Below are 24,256 nucleotides of genomic sequence, written 5' to 3'. Positions count from 1 at the left end.
ATGGTAACAATGCTAACTTAAACTAACAATGCTAACCAGGTTGATTAGCTAACTTAACTGATGATTTCTAGCAATAATGCTAAAAATGCTAACAATGCTAAAATTGCTAACAATGCTAACCAGGTTGATTAGCTAACTTAGTTGATGTTTTTTGCAGTTATGCTAAAAATGCTAACTATGTTAACTATGCTAACCATGCTAACTTGCTAGTGCACTCTAAAAAATGCTGGGTTATTTTTTCAACCAAACCGCTGGGTTGAGGCTGCTGGGTCATTTTATTGGGTTGTTTTAACTCGTATTGGGTCATTTCTGTAACCCAGCTTGTTGGGTTGATAGTACAGCGCTGCTGGGTTGACCATTTAGGACTGTGCCCCTCCTCTCCCCCACCTGATGTGGAGCACACTGCCCAGCACCTGGGTGAATTTAACACAGCTGCATAGTTATTTGAGAGGTTGAAGAAAAAAATCGGCAGACATATTCTTTCAACCGTCCAGTCCAGCAGCTGCTGCCAACAAATGCAATGGAAATCAGGCGATTCCGGAAGGTATGTATCTGTTTTTAACTTCTGCATTTTAAAAAGAAATCCAGACGGATTTTAAAAGTCCACCCAGAGACATACCCTTTGTGATATGAATGAATATTCTGCCTGACGATTTCGTTCAGCCTCAAGCATGACAGCTATATTAGCTAGCAGTTAAGCTAAGTTAACATTAACTTACAATATCTGTTCATGTTAAATCTACACAAAGACAGACTCATAAAAAACACAGTTCTATGTTCACTGGGTATGAACCGCTGAACAGAAACAAAACGAACTTTTACAACGAACTAAAATTAGCATAACAGCTGTAGGTAATGTTAGCAGACAAGTAACAAAATTATGCTTTGTGGTGCAGCTGAGGTTTATCAGCTAGCTGCTAATGTTAGCTAGGCTACAGCGAAGTAGTCTCTGCCCAACACACGTAACTGACGGTAATAATCATGGCAAACAACATCTTATTAACTAATTTAGGGTAGCTTCATATTATAGCCATGTTACTTATTGGGTGTATTTTGGTAGTAGCGTTACAAACACCTTGGATCCACTGACTGAATAACGTGCTAACATTGGCTAGCTAACGTTAGCATCGCCACTACTGAAATTACGTTTATTAGCCTGCTTATCCAGCTCATCTCCAAACGCACGTTTTGTATTACCTGTATTAGGATTAAAACAACGCCATAATATTGGGTCTCCTGGTGGATTTTTAATGTTTGTCAACATCATTCATTGATAATGGTTCATGGAAGTCTTGATATAAAGCTCTGTAAATAACTGATTCTTTTTTTTTCTTTGATTGACAGGGCTGACCCCCGAAACGGACCGTGGAATCTGCCTGCCCATGGAAGTAGCCTATCACAGACTGTTCAAAAATAAAGAAAAGTATAAAATAAATAATCATGTCTGTTTTATTTCATTGCATGGCTATTCTTGCCCATTTCTCATATAATATATTGTCTGTATCCAAGCTGTCAACAAAATGTGTGACTTTAAGTTTGGCTATTTAAGTGAAAAGTTTTAAAAATGAACCAGTGGATTTTTTTGGGATTTGGTTTCAAATATAACCCAAACATTATGTAAATTTAACTAAACATTCGTGTCAAAATAACCCAACACATTAATTGAAATATCAACCCATCCGCTGGGTTAAATTTAATAACCCAATTTGCTGGGTTAAGATAACCCAATGCTGTGTTGGACCCCATTTTACTCAGCAGTTGGGTTGAAAATAACTAAATGTGGGTTGTTTTTAACCCAGCATTTTTTAGAGTGTGAGGACTTTTATTTTGAAACATTTGTTGCTAGGGTATCCATGGTGGCCACTATCAGGAAACAAGAAGTTACTGCAGTATAATCATGTTGGTTGCTATGGAAACGGTCATAAACACTTAATTTTAATGGTTGATATATTGGTTGCTAGGTACATGGAGTTTTCGTGTAGTTGACTGGAGGCATAGTTCTAGTTGATAACTGACAGTTGGAATGGTTGAACAGTTAAATAGTTGAGTAGTTACAATGGTTAAATGATTTAATAGTGTATTATTGCAGTGAGGACCTTTATTTTGAAACAGTTGTGGACAAAGGAAGTAGTGAAACAGGATCTGTAGTCTTAATGAGATTGTATGCTTAAAGCCTGAGACAGAAGGTGCCTCTCATATAGTGTTTACGCGTCCTCTCTCGCTCCTCGATCCTCACTGATCTTTCTTTATGTAGATCATTGAGGATCGAGGAGCGAGGGAGGGCATATAAACGCTGCTTGAGAGGCACCCACAGTAAATACTTTAAACGTTGTATGTAGATAGTCTAATTAATGTTGATAGATAGAATGTTTAATGGATGTTGATAGGCAGATTGTTTAATAGATATTGATTGACAGTTTAATGGGTGGATGAGTGAATGGTCTGAAGAAGATGAATGGATAGAAGGTTGGATGGAATGTGCCTTATATTCTTGTTAAGAGAGACGCTGATACAGCTCTCTGAGAGTTGTTGATACAGGTGTAATCAATTTAACTGGCTAGTCTTAAGAGAGCCAGAGTGTACGCTTAAAGCCTGAGACAGAGTAAATCATTTAAAAGTTGAATGTAGCTAGTCTAATTAATGTTGATAGACAGAGAGTTTAATGGATGTTGATAAACAGTTTAATGGGTGGATGAGTGAATGGTCTGAAGAAGATGAATGGATAGAAAGTTGGATGGAATGTGCCTTATATTCTTGTAGAATGGAGAGACACAGCTCTCTACTGAGAGAGTAGTGGATACAGATACAGGTGTAATCAATTTAACTGGCTAGTCTTAAGAGAGCCAGGCCTGAGACAGAGTAGATTGTTTCAAAGTTGAATGTAGATCGTCTAATTGATGTTGATAGGCAAACTGTTTAGAATGGGTGGATGAGTGAATGGTTTGAAGAAGATGAATGGATAGAAAGTTGGATGGAATTAGGAAGACTTATGTTGATACCGTTGATACAGGGGAACAGAAAATGTAGTCTCAAGAGAGCCAGTTTAAAGCCTGAGAGAGAGAGAGAGAGAGAGAGAGAGAGAGCTGCTGCACCTGGACTGGCCACCTGGCGTAACATTCTAATTGCTGCCGTGATGTCATAATGAGCAATGTTAAGTCTATGGGGAAATGTTTAATAGTTTTTAATTTACAGTTTAAAAAGTATAAAAGTTACAAAGTTGAAAAATATATTGCACAGGTCTCCTTAGTAAGACCTACGTAACAAAGTTTGAATCAAGTTTCTACGTTAAACGGTTCAAGCTGAATTGCGAGCGTTAGAAGAAGTTGGAATAATAAGAAACCTAGGAAGAACAGTACAGTGCATTTTCATGCACTGTAATAAGAAGAATAGGAAGAACAGTACAGTGCATTTTCATGCACTGTAATAAGAAGAAGAAGAAGACCGAGGAAGAACAGTACAGTGCATTTTCATGCACTGTAATAATTCATTTTAAGTTATTAATATTTAGAGAAAGTATTGAACGTGCCACAAAATTCAACACTTGCAAACATAAGTACCGTAATTACCCTAGTTGAAGTGAAAAATCTATTTTACGATTTCATTTTTAAATCAATTGATTGCACAGCCCTACGTAGGGCGTTTTACAGCTCCAAGTTGAACATTTCTCCTCTTTAAAAACAGCTCTGAGCTGCAGAGAAAGATGCCTGCTGTTGCGCTTTAGAGAGGACATAGAATGGATGAATTGAGTATTGTACTGTGTTCTCTAATGTTAAGATAGTATATACAGTATTCAGCTTAGATTTATATAAAACAAATTTCAACTGCAATTTTACAAGCCCAATTAAAACCTTATATTTAGGGTATTGAAATGGTCCTTTTGACTAAATGGCACCCTCTTTGGCAATCACTATTGAACTTCAATGGCTTTGTGATATTTGACATCACATGTAGGCTTTGTTCTAATTCGCCCATTATTTTCATATGAAAGAGGGCACAACCATGCCTCATGTTCATGATGGCTCTTTGGTTATGCACAACCTCTCCTAAGTCATCAAAACCAAGACAAAAAAGACATAAAACATAACGACATAAAATGTTTCCATTCTATGTCTCCTTCAAAAGAAGCCGAGGACTTTTTTTGAAAACACGCTCTATTCCATAGAATCATAATGTAAGGTGGGGGCCCGCAGCCGTGGAAAGTACACCTAGTCTCAATCATGACATCCAAACAACTCACCTTATTGTGTAATATAGACTCTAGTAAACGGGCCATTTCAGGGAACACATCAACTCATCAGGTATTGTGACCATCATGTCTGGTGACTGTGCCGATTGCTAAAGGTATGTTGTGACAAACATTCCATGCTTCAGGCTAGGCATATATAGCTTGAGAGACGGGACATTTTTAGTAGTCCTGTAGACGTGAGTGGATCGGATCACTTGTTTATCCTTGATAGTTGACATTGTATTTGGACATTGGCAAAGCGTGTTAACTGTAAGTATATAACTGTCAGTACAGGAGAACACTGGATGGGCCTTTTAGATGTGCATGGAATATATATTTAGAAGATGTAGCTATGGGGCTAGTGTATGGTGCCTGCTGAATATGGTGAGTTGCTCAGTCGTGTTGAAGCTCATCCATTTGGGGCATGTGTGTGTGTGTGTGTGTGTGTGTGTGTGTGTGTGTGTGTGTGTGTGTGTGTGTCCAGGCCGAGGAAGCAGAGGCCACATACCGAACGTGCATCGCTGACGCCAGCACCCACCAGCAGGAGCTAGAGGACGTGAAGGTGAACGTGTTGCGGCAGATCCAGGAGCTCATCAAACAGACGGACCAGACACTCCGCAGCGTGAGTCTCTCGCAGAGAAGCGCAACGAGCTCACTGCACTCACTCTTCCTTCCACTCAGACATGGACCAGCTCACACCAGAGGGGGTTAGAGCGGATAGTAATGAAGGAGCTTTGCTCACGTTTACACGCCTGACCAGATTTCTCTTAGCCCTGCCTGCTGGTCCACACTCAGAGGAAGATTGCCATTGCCAGTCTGCGGAAAACCGCACGCTAAAATCTTCTTTTTGTATGTTTTGTTTACCGACCAAGATATTGGCGAAGTGGGCGCCTCCAGTGTAATTTACTGTGGCCATAAAAGAATGATATCATTTTATCAGAAGTTGAAAGGAATCAACTGTGGAGGACATTAAAAGGAATCAAAATTTTAACAATCAGGAGATAATACAGTACATGTAAACAGAGAGATAAATCAGGACAGTAATTTTACTCAAACCTACGCAAATACTCAAGCTAAATGTGCAGCTATAACAAACAAATTCATAAGTCAAGCAGAAGGTTTTAAAGCAACACTAAAGAGTTTTTCATACCTTAAAATAGTGTTTCCAAAATCATTTCAGCGGTTCATCAACTCGTAACAGGGAGAACGGCACTTCTGCATTCACTTTGCAGCCCTCTATCAGCTATAAGCGCACTATGTAACTTTACCAGATCAGGTAGCATACCTGTAGTTCGATGAAATTAGTAATAAGAAACCACATATTTGACTTGCTTCGATATCGCAATTCATCATACTTTCATAAAATAATGCAACATACTCTCCATTGTCTGTGGACATCTTATTATTTGCTGGATAAACAACTATAGTGTGCGTGCGACAGAGGAAAAGTGCTTTAGTGTTATCTCATATAACATATATAACATCATTTATATGTTTCATGTTTTATATGTATTTCATGTATTTATTTGTTTCATACAACATTATATGAATGACATATTAAATGACATATTCTGTGTCATTTCTGGGACTCATTTTGTTCTGTTTCATGTCCTCTCTCCTTGTCCCTGCAGTGCACTATCTACTACTACCAGATCATGCACATGCAGACGGCGGCGCTGCCGGTGCACTACCAGACGCTGTGCGAGAGCTGCAAGCTGTACGACCCGGGCCAGCAGTACGCCGCCCACGTCAAGAACCTGCCCCTCAGCCAGGAGCCGCCCGCCACCTACACCTTTGAGCGCTACTCCGACACCAACCAGTGAGTACGCCACACACACAAACACAAACATTTACCCGCACACACACACACACACACACACACACACACACACACACACACACAAACACACAAACACACACACAAACACACACAGGTACCCGCACACACACAGACACACACAGACACACACAGACACAAACACACACAGGTACCCGCACACACACACACGCACACATACACACAAACGCGTGCACACTCACAGTGTTCAGGACTGACAGAACTGTTGCAACCACATGGCACACGAATGGGACACTCTGGCCACGCCACAGCGCTAGTGGTGTGAGTTGGTAGTTAGAGGGTTTGGCCAAGTTGTCTTATGTTGCTGGCCTTCTCATTCTGTGATATTTCTGAAGTCATTTGAGATGGATATAATTCTTTATCTTGTCTGTCCATGTAAATGGTTCATTGTTATATTGTAATAATGCCCAATGCTGTCAACACGAAGCTGATGGCTTACCACATATCATCTCCGTGATCGTCTGCAAACTTTTGACGAATCAAATTTTAACGGTTCTCTTCACTCAGGGGTTCCGCGCGGGTTCGGAGCCACAGCGGCTCAGACAGCACCCCAGCAGCAGGGGAGTCTGGCTCTGGAGATATGGCCAAGCAGAGGAGAGGTGAGGGCTGAGGTGGACTCCAGGGGCAGGTGCCCCTCTCACATACTGAGTCTACTGTTACACTCTCTATGCACTAGTGTTGCCCCAGTTAAACAATGCTAGTTAGAGAAGTCTCTTTTGTGTATGAATAATTGCTGCGCTATTTATAGCTGCATTGTAATAATATTAGTGACGGCGATTAACATTAGAAAGTTCTGAGATGGACTTTCATCCTGATCTTTAGTAATTGTGATTAAATGTTGGAACGTTCTGAGATAGACTTTTATCCTGATCTTTAGCGATTGTGATTAAATGTTGTTCTGAGATAGACTTTTATCCTGATCTTTAGCGATTGTGATTAAATGTTGGAAAGTTCCGAGACTTTATCTTGATGTTTCTCCAACAGCGGGGCGAGACCAGTCCCATAAGTCGTGGCCCTCTACCCTGAGTGATACGGACAGCGTGGGAGGGGGCAGTGTCCCGGGGTCCCCCACCACCAGCACAGGTACCATCCCATAATGCATAGCACTGTTAAGGGGTCTGTGTCAGCCATAATGTATCTCAGGCCGATTCCGTTTTTCTAAATGGTTGTTTAATTGTTGTGGTGTGTTTGTGATGACAGGTGACATCACTAAAGCCCAAAGGCCTGTTTCCGCGGGAACCCTATCATCTAACGAAGATGCGGAGGAAGCGGATGGAAATGTGGCCTCTTTTGAACGTGAGTTCCCTCCAGTTCCCACCGTTAAAGGAACACGCCACTGTTTTATGAAGTTGGGTTATTCTCCTAGAGTCCCCTAGAACAGCCCTCCCACTAGCTTAGCATAGGCTAGTGAATGGAATCTTGTTGCCGGATAGCATGTTGTGAGTAAAAGTGAGCCAACAAAGCAAATAATATTTGGGGGCAGCCGTGGTGTACTGGTTAGCGCATCGGGCTTGTAACCGGAGGGTTGCCGGTTCGATCCCCGACTAGTCCACTACGGCTGAAGTGCCCTTGAGCAAGGCACCTAACCCCTCACTGCTCCCCGAGCGCCGCTGGTTGGGCAGGCAGCTCACTGCTCTGGGTTGTGTGATTCACCTCACTGTGTGTTCACTGTGTGCTGTGTGTTCACTAATTCGGTTAAATTGGGTTAAATGCAGAGAACTGAATTTCCCTCACGGGATCAAAAAAGTATATATTCTATTCTATTCTATTCTTCTATTCAAATATCCCCGATTACTTCTTGTGGCTTGCTTATTCACAATGAGTACAAATGGCAATGTAGATTAAAGACAGGACGATTTCCAAGGCAGATATTGGGATACTATATTGGGGCGAAGCACAGGGGAAGCACTGCTACTTGGGTGCAGAGATATCACAGGGCACATGAGTGCCTTGTCTCACTCGCCACAGCACAAACATTTAATGATTAAAATGAAAATGTCTGGAGTTTTTGGAGGGCAGGTAATAAATTAGATACAGTATGCAGCAGAGTGACTGATTTTTTCCCAGTTTATTGTTTCATTTTACGTGCGTATTCTACAATGTTATTTCTGACTGAAAGCAGTCCGACATATTACTCCTGTCAGACTGCTTTCAGTGTAACATTGAGGCTATGTTGACAGATGAAGTGGTATGGTTTTTAGATCAAATAAGTCTTAAAAGTAGAGGTCTTAAAATACATTAAATAATGCATACTTATAAAAGAATGTGCGTATATCTTGCATAAGGAGACACTGACGCTGTGTGATTGTTGAATTCAAAAGTGATGTAGAATGTGGCCTGACTAGATAGGCTCATGGGTTTAACACATGGAAGCATCTTTATCTGCCGCTGCTGAAGCCTGGACTGGTGCCTCTTCCTGTAGAGCACAGTGCACATCATCTATTTCCTCTTATTGACATTGTCCACTCCAGCATGTTGGCCATGTGTTGACATGTACACATGAGGCACTCTGGAATGCCCTGTCAGGCCATTCTTGCCTGTCAGTGTTTGAGAGAGAGAGCGCAAGTCAACAGGATCACACAGCCCTGGCGTGCAACATGTTCTGTGCATTCTTAGGCATGAACGGGATGGAACCGGAGATTGCCGTCCCCACTGGACCCTTCCGGAACGTGGGGCTGTCCAAGGCTGCAAGGACGCATCGGCTACGCAAGCTGCGGACTCCGTCCAAGTGCCGAGAGTGTGACAGCTATGTGTACTTCCAGGGAGCAGAGTGTGAGGAGGTGGGTCACAGCTGACAGATCCAACATGGCCACAGGGGTCCACCTGTTTGTATACAGATTTGTGATTCAACACAGTTGTAGCAGCAGGAGTTTTATGCATTTTTAAAGGGATAGTTCGGGTTTTAAGACACGAAGTTATATGGGTTCCCTGTCAGCAACGTTGTGCATCAGCACTGACTTACCCCCCGACAGCGTCCTGTGAGCCGAGATCCAGCCGGTTTTTGATCGTTTTTGATGCTGAAGAAAGTAGTCCGGCAAGTTTCTGGGGTCACGAAAGTAAAGTGTTTTTCTTCTCAAAACCATATGCGTTGAAAAGAGTGATATATTTGCACCATAAAAACGTTGTCCAGCTGTCAGTAGCGCGCAGTGATAGGAATCGAGAAAAATAGTGCCAAGATAATGAGGTTTGAATTTTTCCTGGACAACGTTTTTGTGGTGCAAATATATCACTCTTTTGAACACGTATGGTTTTGAGAAGAAAAACACTTTACTTTCGTGACCCCAGAAACTTGCCGGACTACTTTCTTCAGCATCAAAAACCGGCTGGATCTCGGCTCACAGGACGCTGTCGGGTAAGTCATTGCTGATGCACAACGTTGCTGACAGGGAACCCATATAACTTCGTGTCTTAAAACCCGAACTATCCCTTTAAGTGAAGAGCTACAAGAAAAAGCATTTATATTTTCTGCAAAAGTACCTGTTTTGTGCAGGAATATTGTAGATACTGAATGGCTTTCTGTTGCATGAGATGGATTGATACTCTTAATTAAATAGTAAGGGATTGTGCACTGGTACTGGAATGTTTTTGACTTAAACGTGTAGACAGTGATGATAATCCTCAAACTCTGGCAGTTATCAATCCATTACATTGTGGTCCAGGTTCTGTAGGGATGAGAACATACTTATGTATCATCATCTCCCAGTCTGTCATGTTTCAGCTTATTTAGCCAAAGCTGCCTTTATGATGGGGATGGATTTGGAGGAGACAGGAGTTTCAACTCCATCTAGAGCAGTACATTTGCTTTTATGGGTCATACCTGCAGTCCTACAGCCTAATAACTCTACTGACTCAATGACTTTATCAGCATTTTTGTTAGCAGTATATTATGTGTATTTATTATACGGCTCTTCACAATGCAAGTAGAACGCCCCATTGACTTGAAAGGGATTTCCCAACGTTCTACCGGTCATTATTTCTTGATAGAGGACCTCTGAAAAAAATAATGACCGCTGTCAATGGCAACAGTCACGTTCTATCTGTGTGGCGAACTATTTATTTTGTTAGCGGAAGCCACGAAACGGTAGTTAAGTCATTGCTTAAGACACATTGTGGTATGTTTCTTCTCGTTTTGGCAAGTAGCCGTATAATAAGCGGGATAATGTATAGAACGCCGGTCATTATCGGAAAATAATTCCCTTCAAGACGAAGCAAAACCCCTCCGCTGCGCGTCGGGGTTCAGTTCATCCTGTCGGGAATTATTTTCCGATAATGACCGGCGTTCTATACATTATCCCTTACATATACTGTATATACACACACACACAGTATATTGTGATTGAACACATCAACCAGATGCATGCCAGAGTCCTATATGGTTGTATTAGTATGGGCCTGGTGGTATTAGGTTTTGTCTATATGTATCTCCAATTTTAGGAGTTTTTCCTCTCCGCTGTTACTCATGGGCCCTCTCTGAATCTCTGAATGTTTCACACTCTGTAAAGCGCCATGAGACATGTGTAATGTTTTGGCGCTCTACAAGTGAAATGAAATTGAAATTGAGTTGAAACTTGAGCTGTGTGACGTGACGTGGCTGCTTGTGCTCCGCAGTGCTTCGTGGCCTGCCATAAGAAGTGCCTGGAGTCGCTGGCCATCCAGTGTGGACACAAGAAGCTGCAGGGCCGGCTGCAGCTGTTCGGCCGCGACTTCTCCAGCGTGCTGCAGGGCAGCTCGGACAACATCCCCTTCATCATCAAGAAGTGCATCCTGGAGATCGAGAAGCGGGCGCTCAAGATGAAGGTGAGCTTTTGAAGCCATGAGGTGGCAAACAAAAACAAATTGAAGAAAGCTAAGACATTTCTAGGTGGATTTTTGTTACTTTTTACCTGTCATCTTGGTGAGTTTCTTCAGTGAGTTTATAGTGTCTGTGTGTGTGTGTGTGTGTGTGTGTGTGTGTGTGTGTGTGTGTGTGTGTGTGTGTGTGTGTGTGTGTGTGTGTGTGTGTGTGTGTGTGTGTGTGTGTGTGTGTGTGTGTGTGTGTGTGTGTGTGTGTGTGTGTGTGTGTGTTGTGCAGGGTATCTACCGTGTGAATGGGGTGAAGACGCGCGTGGAGAAACTGTGCCAGGCCTTTGAGAACGGCAAGGAGCTGGTGGAGCTCTCTCAAGCTTCCCCTCATGACATCAGCAATGTGCTCAAGCTCTACCTCAGACAGGTCCGTATGTACACACACTCTCACACACTCACTCTCTCTCTCTCTCACACACACACACACACACACACACACACACACACATACACACACACGCACTGTCGCACACACATACACACACACACACACTCACACACACACAAGAACATGCTTGTGCTTTGAATGCATACAGTACATACACACACACACACACACACACATACACAAGAACATACGTGTGGTATGAATGCACACATACTGTATATATACTTACACCTTATGGCCTAAATACTGTATTAGAGATGCACTCAAAAAGTCACAACAAACGTGTCAAGTGGTACAAAGTGGAGACAAGTCTCTGACATGGTCAATGCATTCCCATATTGCTTGATATTGCACTGTGGATCAGGACGGATCATGACAAATTATCAAGTGAAGTGGTTATATTCCGCTTATATTAACACCCAGGGGGCATACATCTGAATGTTTCATCGTGGCTTTAGTAGCCTGGCCCCCGCCTGATTACGTACTTTAGCTCATTTACATTTCTCTTCATACTTGGTATAGCTTGATTCAGCTTCTTTTACTCCGGCAAGTGCATCTCTGCCCAATCAGCGAACAGACAGAGGGTGTTCCCAAGAGCGATTACATTTAGGTTTCAAGCCTATCGTTATCGTTGTGTCCCTTGTGATTATCATACGTCATTATCTATGCCAGACTCTCTGCTAGGAAGTCTCCAGCCTATGTCTTTAGGTGATACATGGGGCAACGTTTTGAACAATGTTGCTGGGCAACCACATAACCAGTTCCATGTGTTCCTTCCTTCCGTTAAATGATTAAAGTTCTCTAGAAACTTGAGGTTGGTGTGAGAGGGAGTGTATTGTGTATTGTGTATTGTGTATTGTGTGTGTGTGTGTGTGTGTGTGTGTGTGTGTGTGTGTGTGTGTGTGTGTGTGTGTGTGTGTGTGTGTGTGTGTGTGTGTGTGTGTGTGTGTGTGTGTGTGTGTGTGTGTGTGTGTGTGTGTGTGTGTGTGTGTGTGTGTGTGTGTGTGTGTGTGTGTGTGTGTGCGTGAGCAACCTACACATTACTCATCTTACACTGGATCATCTTCCCAAATCTCAATATTTTGATCACAACAAGTGTGGGCAAGTCAGCACTAGTCAGACGTTACATTCATTGTTTTGCTTTTATGATCACATCATACCAACATCTTTTACCAAAACATTTTGTCAGTGTTTTTAAACGGAAATATATACACCTAAGCCATATTCTTCAAAAAACAAACAAATTACAAAATACTATCAAATACATAAATACTGCTTATCCCCCCACGCAAGCATGCACGCACACACACAGAGACCGCACTGAATCTAACTCTTACAGGTCTGTGCCCAGTTTGGTCGTCTCTGGAGCAACATTCCATCATTACCTATCGAAGAATATGTTATAGAATTGGAGGCGATATTTGACCTGTCACCTTCTAATGCAGTATGATTATATCCTTGATGCATATGATCTAAGCATTGAGCCCATATCAGTTTTGATTCTCCTGCTGTGATGGTGGCTGATTGTCAAATCCACTACCAATACCTGAGTGGTAACATTCTTGTTTCCGCTTCTCTCAATTTAGTTATCATGTGAGCTGAGTTTCACTTTCATGTTGTCTCCTCTTGGTGTGTGTGTGTGTGTGTGTGTGTGTGTGTGTGTGTCTCCCTGTCTCCCTGCAGCTGCCGGAGCCCATCATTCCGTTCCGCATGTACAACTGCCTGATGGGGCTGGCCAAGGAGAGCCTGCAGCAGGCCGAGGGCTCGGAGGGCGGGGACGCAGGGAAGCCGTCGGAGCTGGTGGACCGCGGGCCGGACACGGAGCCAGCCGTGGTGGCGCTGGTGGAGAAGCTCCAGGCCCAGCTGCAGGAGCTGCCGCAGTCCAACATCACCACGCTACGCTACATCACACGCCACCTGAACAGGTCAGAATAGGGCTCGGGATCATGACGTGAAAACTTCGCGGGCACAGCCATATTGGCAGCCTCACTGTTGCGCCCCCAGCAAACGCGCCTTTTAGTGTGTTCCTCTTACTTAGTTTTTGCCTTCTTGGTCGTTTGTTGCTGTGTAATGGGGTGTAACAGCGCAACCCACGATAGCAAAAGGAAAAGAATCGCTAATACTATATTTCTGCTTCTTGTCTTTTGTATCTGAATGAATGGATATTACGTTCGGTGCGCTACCAACATGGCGGTAATATTCTATACCCTATTGGAGAACACCTAGGCTTCCTGCTGCACTGTTGTTGTCTATAGGACATGTGGCTCGGGCTGAATGGAACCAGTTGTGGTTTGCTTAGCAACTATGAATGGGAAACTGAATTGTTACTTGAAGCACCAAATCAGCTTGTAATGCCTGTGTATCATGACTGTATGCACTCCTGCTTACAGGATACTATATCTGTGGTATTCATGGATTGCATCAGGTCCCTTTTCACAGGTGTATTAATCAAGCACCATGCAGTCTGTATTGATAATCAAGGTGCTTGATTTTATACACCTGTGGAAAGGGACTTGATGAAACTCATGAATACTCACAGTGTACCAGGGCAGGGCATATTAATTTATGTATTACTGCTCAACTATTCTTTTACAATTCTAATCTATGAATGTTGTAAATGGAGACTCACATGGTTGAGGTCTTTACATGTTCAGATATAGTTATTATCAGTTCTAAGTGCATTGTGAGGAAAGCCTAATGAATGTCTACTCATGCTGTCTCCCCTCGTGTCCCGTGCTTCTCCCGCAGGGTGTCGGAGCTGGAGCAGGACAACAAGATGAGCCCCAGTAACCTGGGCATAGTCTTCGGCCCCACGCTGATGCGCCCCAAACCCACGGGGGCCACCGTGTCCCTGTCCTCGCTGGTGGACTACCCGCACCAGGCGCGCATCGTGGAGGCGCTCATCGTCTTCCACAAGCAGATCTTCAGCCAGGACGCCGGGCCGCTGCGGCCCCCCTGCCCGTCCTCCTTCCTCCACAGCCAGGCGCAGGTGAGCGGCAGGACACGCGGATCTGCTCTGAACGAACGTTTGCGCCTCTCGCTCCGCTTTAACCCTCTCTGCTTCAGTCCCCCAAAGTGGAACGAAGCTAGCCAGAGTAGGGTGGTCAGACCCGGGCCTGCTAGGCCATGTCAGGGACTCTGTTGAGAGGCAGTGCTGTGGCAGTGGCAGTAGGTGCAGACTTCAGGGCTTCACGAGGTGCCGCTCTCTGTTTACATACACAGACGGCCGCGTCCACCTGCATCGCATGTGAACCCTTTACCCCTCATAGGGGCCGAGGCAGGTGTTCCTATACGGCCCTCTCTCCTCTCATAGGCCACTCAACACACTGATGCCGCTGCATTTACATAACAGCCACACGCAGAAGGCTTTGTACTCAGCCATTCAGTCATGGAACACAGAGAGACCTCTGCTTTCTTCTGTTCCTTTTTTTTTTTAAGGAATGTCCATCAGAGCTAATAATTTCTAGGTAGCCAGTGTCATAATGGAGAAAGATGTAATTTGGTGAAATGTCAAGGTTTTGCCCTTCCTTGGGTCTCAAGACATGACATTGCAACATTGTGTAACACAGCACTGTTAACATACAACACGCTACTGACTTACAGCCACACCAGGAGCCATCAACACCACGTCATACTATACCACATTTTAGGAGGCTACAGTGTGCAATCGCTTCACCTATTCCACCACAGTTGCTCAGCCCAGTGTGTGTGTGTGTGTGTGTGTGTGTGTGTGTGTGTGTGTGTGTAGAATGGTGGAGAGGAGGGGAGGCAGACGGAGCCCCAGGAGGGAGAGGAGGAGCAGAGCAGAGCCGACCCAGAGCAGTGCTGTGGTAAGACACACTTAAGCAACGCTCACCCAGTGACACATTCTCTGTACAGCACTAAAACACCAGTTTTATTTTTTATCTTAAAACAAAAGCAATACTACAGACAATTGCACTCATTGATGCACTTATTACACTTATTGATGCACTTATTGTGGTTTTTAATTTGTTGTTAGAAGCGCTCTAAAAAAGCTTAAATGTTTTTACCATGTTGTAAGTCGCTTTGGTTAAAAAGCGTCAGCCAAATACAATGTAATGTAATGTAATTAAAGGGGAATTCCGGTGATTTTTCGCATAGATCTCCGTTTCTCAGGGTCACCGAGTACACTCTGGGGGCATGAGCGTAGGTGCTCTTGAACATGCCCCCAGAGTGTAGCACTGTAGCTGTCTGGTAGCTTTAGCTGTTGGCTGCAGCAACTCCAGCTAGGTGGAACTGATTGTTTTCGTGAGATTTTCGTACCGGCCTCAAGAAACAGATCTCGGTGAAAAATCTTGAGAATTCTCCTTTCCAGCTTCAACATCATTTTGATAGCAAACTTATATAATAGGGTGTGTGGTGCCCCATCCCAGCTGTAGTCTATGGAGAACTAACCTAGCGATTTGGCTCTCCCCTGTCCTGGAGAATCACCAACTACTGTGCAGTAGTCTTCCGTTAAAAATGTGTAATATTACCTTGTTGTGCCCCCCGCAAAATAACTACATTGTGTTGCTGTAACTATGTAAGCAAACTGACGTGGTGGTATTTTGCCCCCAGGGAACTCTCTCGGTTCGTCTGGCTCGAGGGAGCGCTCTTTGGACTCGGACTCGGAGCTGGACGAGGTCGTGAGGAGACCCCGGCGGCGCGCCCCTCTGGTCAGCCAGGAGAGCGAGACGAGCACAGAGGAGGACCAGCTGAGCCCGCGTGTCAGCCTGGACCTGTCAAGTGCGGTTCCAGAGACGATCCCAGAGCAATCCCCCAGCCACACGGAGTCCGAGACGGCAGAGGCAGAGGCAGGGCCAGGGACGGCCGTCTCCGACAGCACAGACACAGACAGGACAGTGGAGGACTGTCCACAGACTGAAGCAGAGCTGGCCTCTGCTGAGTAGGAACTGGGCGCCATACTCCTGTGGTTTGGTGTCCAGCACAGGTTCGTTGTTGCATCCTAAAACCACACTTCCACATTTGGTGGATTTATTTTGAAGTCCTCGTTGTATTGGCACTCTACTTAAAATGAATGTGCTTGCTTCACAAGCTTCGTCATTTTGCAGATTACAGTAGTACACTGGAGTGCCTTTTTTAAGCTCAGGTTATCTGTCTCAAGAGTGCAACAATGGAAGGCTGTTTTGGATATGACCAGGAAATGGACTTCAACCAGTTTTGTTAGCTTATGGAAGAGGCAGGTGTATTACCACTGAGTAGACCTACTACATGTGCCATTTTCTGTGTGCTTTCTTCAAAAATTATGTGTGTGGATTTTTTATTATTGTTTTTATGATAAAACTGGAATTTTACTTGTGTTAATGTTACATCATTCAAACAGAGAGTTGCAGAATATCTGAAATGCAATATCTTTACCTAGGAAAGAAGCATTTTTATTTTCATTTAAGATGACCATTTGATCATTGCACCTTTTCATATTCAGAGGCCAGGTAGTGCTACTCTTCTTAACCCTCATTGTTAGCGAGATGTTTATTTATGTTATACAAATTCATTTTTTCAAGGTTAATTGACTTCAACTATACTTAAGAGTAGGAAAGTATTAAATATTTACTTGAAAATTCAACTGTACACCAGGCTTCAAGGATTGAGAAGTAAGACACAAAATATTCCTCTTTTTGAAAGTTTTCTTAGTAAGGTATTGAGAGCCAGTTACATAAGGGAGCCAAAGACTGCTGTTGCACTGTTAATATGGTACTACTTATGCATGGGCATACTGCTGTCAACACTGATGTAATATATTGTTTCCTTTTTTTTTTTTTTTTTAAATACTTGATTTCAGCATGATGTTCTTAAATATGGTATGATCGGAACATTTTTTCCACAATTCAATGACGTATTACTGTCTCTAAGGTCACAGAAAGTGGATTTTAGGAATCAGATTTAACATTTCCCCATCACATGGTATTTGTTTCCATTTAGTCCCACTACTGCTGGACAGAGTGATGTATTCCATACAGTAGGTCACCAGACCAGGAAATATCTTTAATCCTCAGGTGTGTTTCCTTGAAGTATCGTTGGATAGCAGATGAATCCCCTTACATTCACGGGGTGGCATCTTTTGAGATATCACAGCTATATTTTGGGGGTTGAAACTACATCAATTTATACTTTAAGTACATTGGCAATTTTGATGTGATCACCAGTCACCCATGTCTACTGATATGGACAACTCTTTATTCCTTTTGTTTCCATAGCTACTGGTTTTAACTGGATGTGTTTGTATGAGATTACTGTACAAGACAAGGAAATGCTCTTAAATTATATAAATCATAATTTTTAAGTAATAACAAGCACTGTCTGTATGTAAAAAAAATGTTTTAATAAATGGCCATTTTACACAAGTTTGTCCTTTTGAGTTAGCAAGAATTATATCATGGGTAATCAAGTAGAGGGGGGAACAAGGTCATATTTTTGCCAATTCTGGTGTGTGTGTACTAAGTTCTTGATGTTCTGACGTGTATGAGATGTGTCCACTTCTGAGAACTCTTCACTCAAAGTTCTTCCAGAAAGTCTGCCAAACGCCTGTAAAGAAAACAAACAGGGGCTCAGATTACATGCATCCACTTCATATTGGCTACTGATTGACATCATGTCAAATCAATGCTTTATCGTCAGTGCCATGGAACAATACCTGGAATTTGGGGTGGGGTTAGTACATAGAGTACAGACATTCCAACACACACAGCCCTAACAAGACATACACAGAAGACAAAATACAAGATGTCTTAAAAACAAATACAGAAAGGCAGGTGCCTCTATAGTTCAATAAATAAGATAAATAAAACAAAAGTACTTGTGCGTTAAAAACAGACTCTGAGGGGGACACTGTCGTGCTATGTGCAGATCAGATTCTGAGGGATGATGTTGAGAGCTCTCACTGCCTGGGGGATATGTACTGTTGGTGAATCAGGAAGTTCTGGCTGTAATGCTTTTTAGCCTTTTCCCTGAAGGAAGAGGGATGAAAAGGGCATTGGCAGGATGAGAGGGATCTCTATTTTCAGTCCCATCTTAAGTGTTCCGATATTACATCCTTGATGGCAGGGAGGTCCTGCCCTATGATTTTTAGATGCTGCCTTGCACAGCTCTGTAGAAGTCCCTCGTCCAGCTTTTGACGTAGAAAGAACGCTGGTGAGCTTTCATAATAACATGGCTGATGTTAACATCCCATTTGAGGTTGTAGGGGATTGTGGTTCTCAGAAACTTAAAGCTGTTCACTCATTCTACCGCAAACGTAAGCATATTTTTATTTTTGCTTTTACTGAAGTCTACTACTATGTTCTTACTTTTGGAGATGTTTAGACTTAAGTTGTTGTCAGTAATAATATAATAATAATAACACTAATGGTATCATCGGTAAATTAGAAAATGTTGACTGAGTCAAGGTCATGGTGTGAAACCATGATTGGTAGAAAATGAATGATGGACAGAGGACAGAACACACCCCTGGAGAGCACCAATGCTGGTTGACATGGGTTTACATAATGTTGCCAACGCTCACCACTTGTGATCTATTGGTTTAGAGGTTCAGTATCCATCTACATATGGACTTCTTTACACCCAAGATGAGGAGTTTCTCATACAGACTCACTGGTATGGTGTTATTAAAAGCAGAGCTCAATGAACAGTAACCGTGCATACTGTATCTGTTGTGAGACGTTATATTGTCTTTGGCACAACAAGCATGTGGGCAGGAGAGAGAGAGAGACTGAGACAGACAGAGTTGGGCATGTCATTATTTTCATTTCCTATTAGGTAATGACAGCTATAAGGAAATAATAAAGGCAACAACAACAAGGAGGTCGTGGAGTTCGAGTTATCAACCTGTCCTGCACTCACTAGCCTACAGTTTGGAGCTAGCCTATACTTTGCCTTTGCAGAATCGAATTAGTGAGTCTCCAATGATTTGTTCTCCTTCAACTAACCATAATATGAACCATATGATGATCTTGCTATTTAAAACACCGCTCTGGTAGGTGGCTTATAGGCCATATAGTTTTTAATAGCAAACAGACATGTTAAGATAGGTCATTACATCCTATAATTATCCAGATATTATTGTCCATAATATTCAATCAATGTGGCGCAAATGAGTCAGTGCGGCCAGAGTCGTGGATTAATATATGGAAAGTGAGCAGCAAGGGCCGGGAAAATGGGAACTGTGAGAACTGTTTAGACTCTATGGGCTAAACCCCGGATGTTTTCAGCTGCTGGCGACACCAGTGGTTTCTAGACATGATTTTAAGTGGAGAACTTATGATGTTTAATTTGTCAGTAGTTCGGAACACACAGCAAGACAAAAGAAAAGTTCACATTAAGCCTACAACTTTGCATACCATTTCCAATAGGCCAGTTAGCAAGTTAGCCAGGTAAACTGGGCAAGGTGTTTCAAAGCCTTTTGTTTGTGGGCAGCCTAGCCCTAGAGCAACATACCCGTTCATTTAAAAAATGACATTGTTGTGCCACATGGTAATACTGTGGGTGTATTATTTCCACGATATTCATATCCTCATAATTTATCATCACAACGATCACAAAACCGGTAGCCTATATTGCGACACCCTTAGTTGGGTCAGCTTTCATCCACTCAGTCTTTCCATGCTTGACTAGCGTTTCATGTTACCTGTACATGGTTATATGAGATAACTAGATAGGAAGGTTTATGTACGCGTACCTTTGTTTCTACTGTACAAGTCTGTATGTGATGTACCGGCCAGCAGTCTCACTAGGTCTGATGATCTTCACCACCTGCCAATTACAGACAACCAGTCAGCACTCACTCCATATTGACAATAATGCAACACAAAACAGAGAGAAAGACATTCAAAATACACATAAGTCAAAAACATACAAAATTGGAATGTGAAGGTGGTGGTCTCCATTTTGGAAATGGAAAATACTGCCCAGTCATTCTGTGCTGAGCTCTAGCAATGTAATCAGTGCAATGTAATCATCAGTTTAATATTTATACCAAGGTCATGTAATTACATTCATCCTATCTACAATGGTCATTACTAATATGTTGCTAATATTTAAACCAAGGGTGTGTCAGTGCATTTCATCCTATCTATGTAGATCATCAATGTAATGTATTCTGAAAGATATAAACAGCTGTGGCTGTTAATTGCAGGAGAATGCATTGCGCCACTTACCTGTCCTCTTTTCAGTCCAAAGTATCTAGCCACTGGGTCACCTGCCTGAATCCTGGGTAACTGGCTCTCTTTAAGCTTACTGTTAATGTCAAGGTCTTTAACTCATAACGGATTACTTCAGATAATGTTTCACAGTTTCATTTCAAGAATATTGCCCAATATCTAAAAGACAGAAAGGATACTATCTGGCCAGCAACTCAGTCACTTCTTCCTTGGTCATGACTATATGTTCAGGAACCAGCTGCAATGAAAAAATGAATTAAAAAATATGAACATGCACAAACATGGCTATGGCTATGGCTATGGCTATGGCTATGGCTATGGCTATGGCTATGGTTATTTAGCAGACGCCTTTGTCCAAAGCGACATACAAATAAATAACAATACAAATTAAATTAACAGTGAACAATTACAAACTAGGGAGAATAGTAATATTATCAGTAAAACAATAATTTTAAGCACTAACCTAATGAGAAATAAAACAGTGAAATGAGAATAGCAATCAAATAAGTCACTCAGTTAATTATATATAATAATAATAACTAAAGCATGGTATGGCTAAATTTAAGGACAATAGCAAAATAAATTTCAAATTCTATCAATAGACAAATTATAACAAAACAATACTATTATACAAACCATAACACATCACAAACTCAAAGGACTAAGTGCATATTAAATAAATATGCCTTAAGACCCCTCTTAAAAGATCCAAAGCTGTTGCTGGAACGGAGAGCACTGGGCAACTCATTCCACCAACACGGAACCACTGAAGAATAGGATCTACAATTTGACCTAGCATGTATGGTTGGTCGACATAACAGACGCTCCTCAGAAGATCGCAATGGGCGGTTGGGAATGTACATTGTGATTAAAGAACTGAAGTAGCTGGGAGCAGATCCAGTCAGTGTCCTATAGGCCAGAGTGAGAGATTTAAATTTAATTCTGGCTACTATAGGGAGCCAGTGGAGAGTAACTAGGAGAGGGGTTACATGTGTCCTCTTTGGCTGATTGAAGACCAGTCGTGCTGCAGCATTCTGAATCAACTGTAGTGGTCTTAATACACAAGCAGGTAGGCCAGCTAACAGAGAATTACAGTAGTCCAGCTTGGAGATAACCATTGCCTGTACAAGAAGCTGAGTGGAATCCTGTGTCAGATAAGGTCTGATCTTCCTAATGTTGTACAGGGTATACCGACATGACTTTGCAATTGAGGCAACATGCTCAGAGAAAGTAAGTTGGTCATCAATTATGACACCCAAGTTACGTGCCGATCTGGTTGGAGTCAGTGAGGATGAATCAAGCTGGATATTGATCTGTTGGGGAATAGCTGTTTTTGCTGGAAACACCAAGAGCTCAGTTTTGGAAAGATTAAGCTGAAGGTGTTGATCCTTCATCCAGATTGAAATGTCCTTCAGGCATGCAGAGATCCGATGGGAAACACTAGAGTCCTCAGGTGGGAAGGATAGGAAAAGTTGAGTGTCGTCCGCATAGCAATGATATTCAAATCCATGAGAGCGAATAATCCCACCTAAAGAAGTGGTGTAAATAGAGAAAAGGAGGGGCCCTAATACTGATCCTTGGGGGACTCCTGTAGTGAGGTCATGAGACTTTGATATCTGTCCCTGCCAAGACACGCTAAAAGAACGCCCTTTAAGGTAAGACTTGAACCAGTCAAGAGCTTTCCCAGAAATTCCCAGTTCATATAGTGTAGAAAGGAGAATGTCATGGTTAACCGTATCAAAGGCTGCAGATAAATCTAACAGAATTAACACTGATGACTGAGCAGAGGACTTAGCTACTCTCAATGCTTCAGTCACAGATAGAAGAGCAGTTTCAGTAGAATGACCACTCTTGAAACCAGACTGCATAGGGTCTAGTAGGTTATTCTGATAGAGGAAGTCACACATTTGCTTGAAGACCACTTTCTCCAAAACCTTTGACAAGAAAGGAAGAAGGGAGACAGGTCTGTAGTTCTTCACATCAGTTGAATTAAGTGTACTTTTCTTCAGCAAAGGCGTAATTCTTGCCTGTTTAAAAGAAGAAGGAACTATTCCAGAACTGAGTGAAGTATTAAATACATGTGTGACTGCCGGTATATACATGACTGACTAGCGTCACACTATCAAACAATATTTTGTTTGGTCACCACTAGTCTTTCATATACAAGGTTGACTTGCACATTTCTCAAAATTGGAAGCCTAGATTTCTGTGATTGTAGGTGCTTGTAACTTTTTGAGATATAGTAAATTATTGTCAAATTGAAATAGTGAACATCATTAATCAACGATGTGAATTACTGGAGTTTACTTTCCAATGCAATGGCTAAATGCAAGTAAACAAATACTGTAAATCAAAGACGCAATAAGCAACAAGCAACATCTCACCTCATGCTCTGTAATGTTGATAAGAAGCTCTTGCTGGAGGAACTGCTCCAGGATGTATTTTGGTGCCATGTCAACAAGAGACTGGAAGAGTGGCGAAATTCACTAATATTATCGACTGATAATTAAATAACATCTAAATATTTCTGAACTGAATAGTGGCTTTGAGGGTGACAGTGTTATACAAATATATACACACAAGAGAGATGTTATCACAATCAAAATAAACAATTATTATCACACTTCCTTCTTTAGACCACTTTTAATAGCTACTGACTTTTGCAGACTGAGCAGCAGGTTTGAAGATGCTCTGACCCAGTAGTCTAGCCATGACTGTCAAAGTCGCTCAACCCCTTGACAAAATGTTCACTTGCTGACTAATACTAATACCTATTACTTCCCATTCAATAACAGGTGGCAAAAGAGATCATGTGCTACCCACTTCACTACTTAACGCTTAACATATGTTATTCACTTGACCTATCAGTGATAATGCTATGGGTGATCGGTGTATAAGCTGCAGTGCCAAATGTGTTACAGTGATACCTGTTTCGCCGAAGGCGTCATTCCCATCTGTACTACGATTATGGCTCTGGTAATGTTTTCTTCCTGCATGCGCTGACAGTACATTTTGATCGTCTTGATTCCAACTTTAGGTTCCTCTGAAGCGACAAAATCATACAAAAAGAAGGTGAGATACAAATGTGTCTGAGGCTAAAACGTGCGCATGTTTTGGTGGGTGGGCAAATGAAACAACTCAAATATTAACACAGGCATAAACTCCCACAACGAATGCGCATAGAATGAATAACGTCCACCATTAGGATTTCCATGGACATTGTTTACCTGGAAAGAAAACGAACATCTGATCAGTGGGGTCATCGTTGTGAGCCACCAAAACAGTGAGGTCTGTCCGTCGTGGGCGACCCTCGCTGGGTTTATCGCCGAATTGACTTTTAAACTCTTCGAGTGTTTGGTCCAACTCATCTTGTGTCACCAGATATCCTCGATCATGACACAACTGATAAGCAAACAAACAGTGCATTATAACTCATCACATGTCACTAACATGCAAACATTCAATGTACAATGAACTGTCTATGAACTAAGTTAGCTGACTAGCTAGCTAACAATAACAAGTATTTTTTAACAAGGCCTAATCGCTTAGAAACGTACCTGCATTATCGTTTTACGGATTTTCCATAACCTGTAAGTCTCCTCTTCGTCATCCATAATAGTTTCCAACCAGTAATATTAACAAAACACACTACTTGGTACTCAAAGTCAAGCACGTTTTTCTCTCTAATTCAAATCCAACAATATCCAAAAGAAATTTCCGGAAAGGCAATCACGTGTTTGATTTGTAGGACCAAAGCATGGACCCAA

The 24,256-nt window shown here is 42.3% G+C and overlaps 2 protein-coding genes across 4 annotated transcripts in view; one reads left to right on the top strand and one right to left on the bottom strand.

Annotated features, from left to right (window-relative positions):
• The window catches only part of arhgap45a (Rho GTPase activating protein 45a), a 42,318-nt gene extending 24,815 nt beyond the window's left edge, over window positions 1-17,503 (top strand). For both annotated transcript variants that reach the window (XM_062524315.1, XM_062524308.1), the window contains exons 12-23: window positions 4,710-4,847; window positions 5,857-6,044; window positions 6,591-6,682; window positions 7,068-7,166; window positions 7,284-7,379; window positions 8,700-8,863; window positions 10,692-10,880; window positions 11,155-11,292; window positions 12,997-13,238; window positions 14,062-14,302; window positions 15,062-15,143; window positions 15,892-17,503. In XM_062524315.1, the coding sequence (XP_062380299.1) occupies window positions 4,710-4,847; window positions 5,857-6,044; window positions 6,591-6,682; window positions 7,068-7,166; window positions 7,284-7,379; window positions 8,700-8,863; window positions 10,692-10,880; window positions 11,155-11,292; window positions 12,997-13,238; window positions 14,062-14,302; window positions 15,062-15,143; window positions 15,892-16,223 (2,001 nt within the window). In that variant the 3' untranslated portion in view covers window positions 16,224-17,503. The remainder of the gene's footprint in view (window positions 1-4,709; window positions 4,848-5,856; window positions 6,045-6,590; window positions 6,683-7,067; window positions 7,167-7,283; window positions 7,380-8,699; window positions 8,864-10,691; window positions 10,881-11,154; window positions 11,293-12,996; window positions 13,239-14,061; window positions 14,303-15,061; window positions 15,144-15,891) is intronic.
• A 132-nt stretch (window positions 17,504-17,635) lies between these two features.
• Window positions 17,636-24,230, bottom strand: LOC134068637 (DNA-directed RNA polymerases I, II, and III subunit RPABC1). Of its 2 annotated transcripts, XR_009936715.1 has the most exons (9): window positions 24,047-24,230; window positions 23,717-23,891; window positions 23,417-23,532; window positions 22,874-22,954; window positions 20,669-20,727; window positions 20,487-20,565; window positions 20,009-20,082; window positions 17,969-18,024; window positions 17,636-17,859 (listed from the first exon to the last, which is right to left on the bottom strand). XR_009936715.1 is itself a non-coding variant. In XM_062524325.1 (8 exons), exons 1-7 carry the CDS (start codon window positions 24,101-24,103, stop codon window positions 20,017-20,019), a joined length of 633 nt encoding a protein of 210 aa, XP_062380309.1. In that variant the 5' UTR covers window positions 24,104-24,229; the 3' UTR covers window positions 17,636-17,859; window positions 20,009-20,016. The 2 variants fall into 2 exon arrangements, 1 of the variants encoding a protein (XP_062380309.1); XM_062524325.1 differs by lacking the exon at window positions 17,969-18,024 and having other exon boundaries at window positions 24,047-24,229.
• Between the last annotated feature and the right edge of the window lie 26 nt (window positions 24,231-24,256).

Source organism: Sardina pilchardus, chromosome 2 (genome assembly GCF_963854185.1).
Source record: "Sardina pilchardus chromosome 2, fSarPil1.1, whole genome shotgun sequence".
NCBI lineage: Eukaryota > Metazoa > Chordata > Actinopteri > Clupeiformes > Clupeidae > Sardina > Sardina pilchardus.
This window is presented reverse-complemented; position numbering and strand designations above follow the sequence as displayed.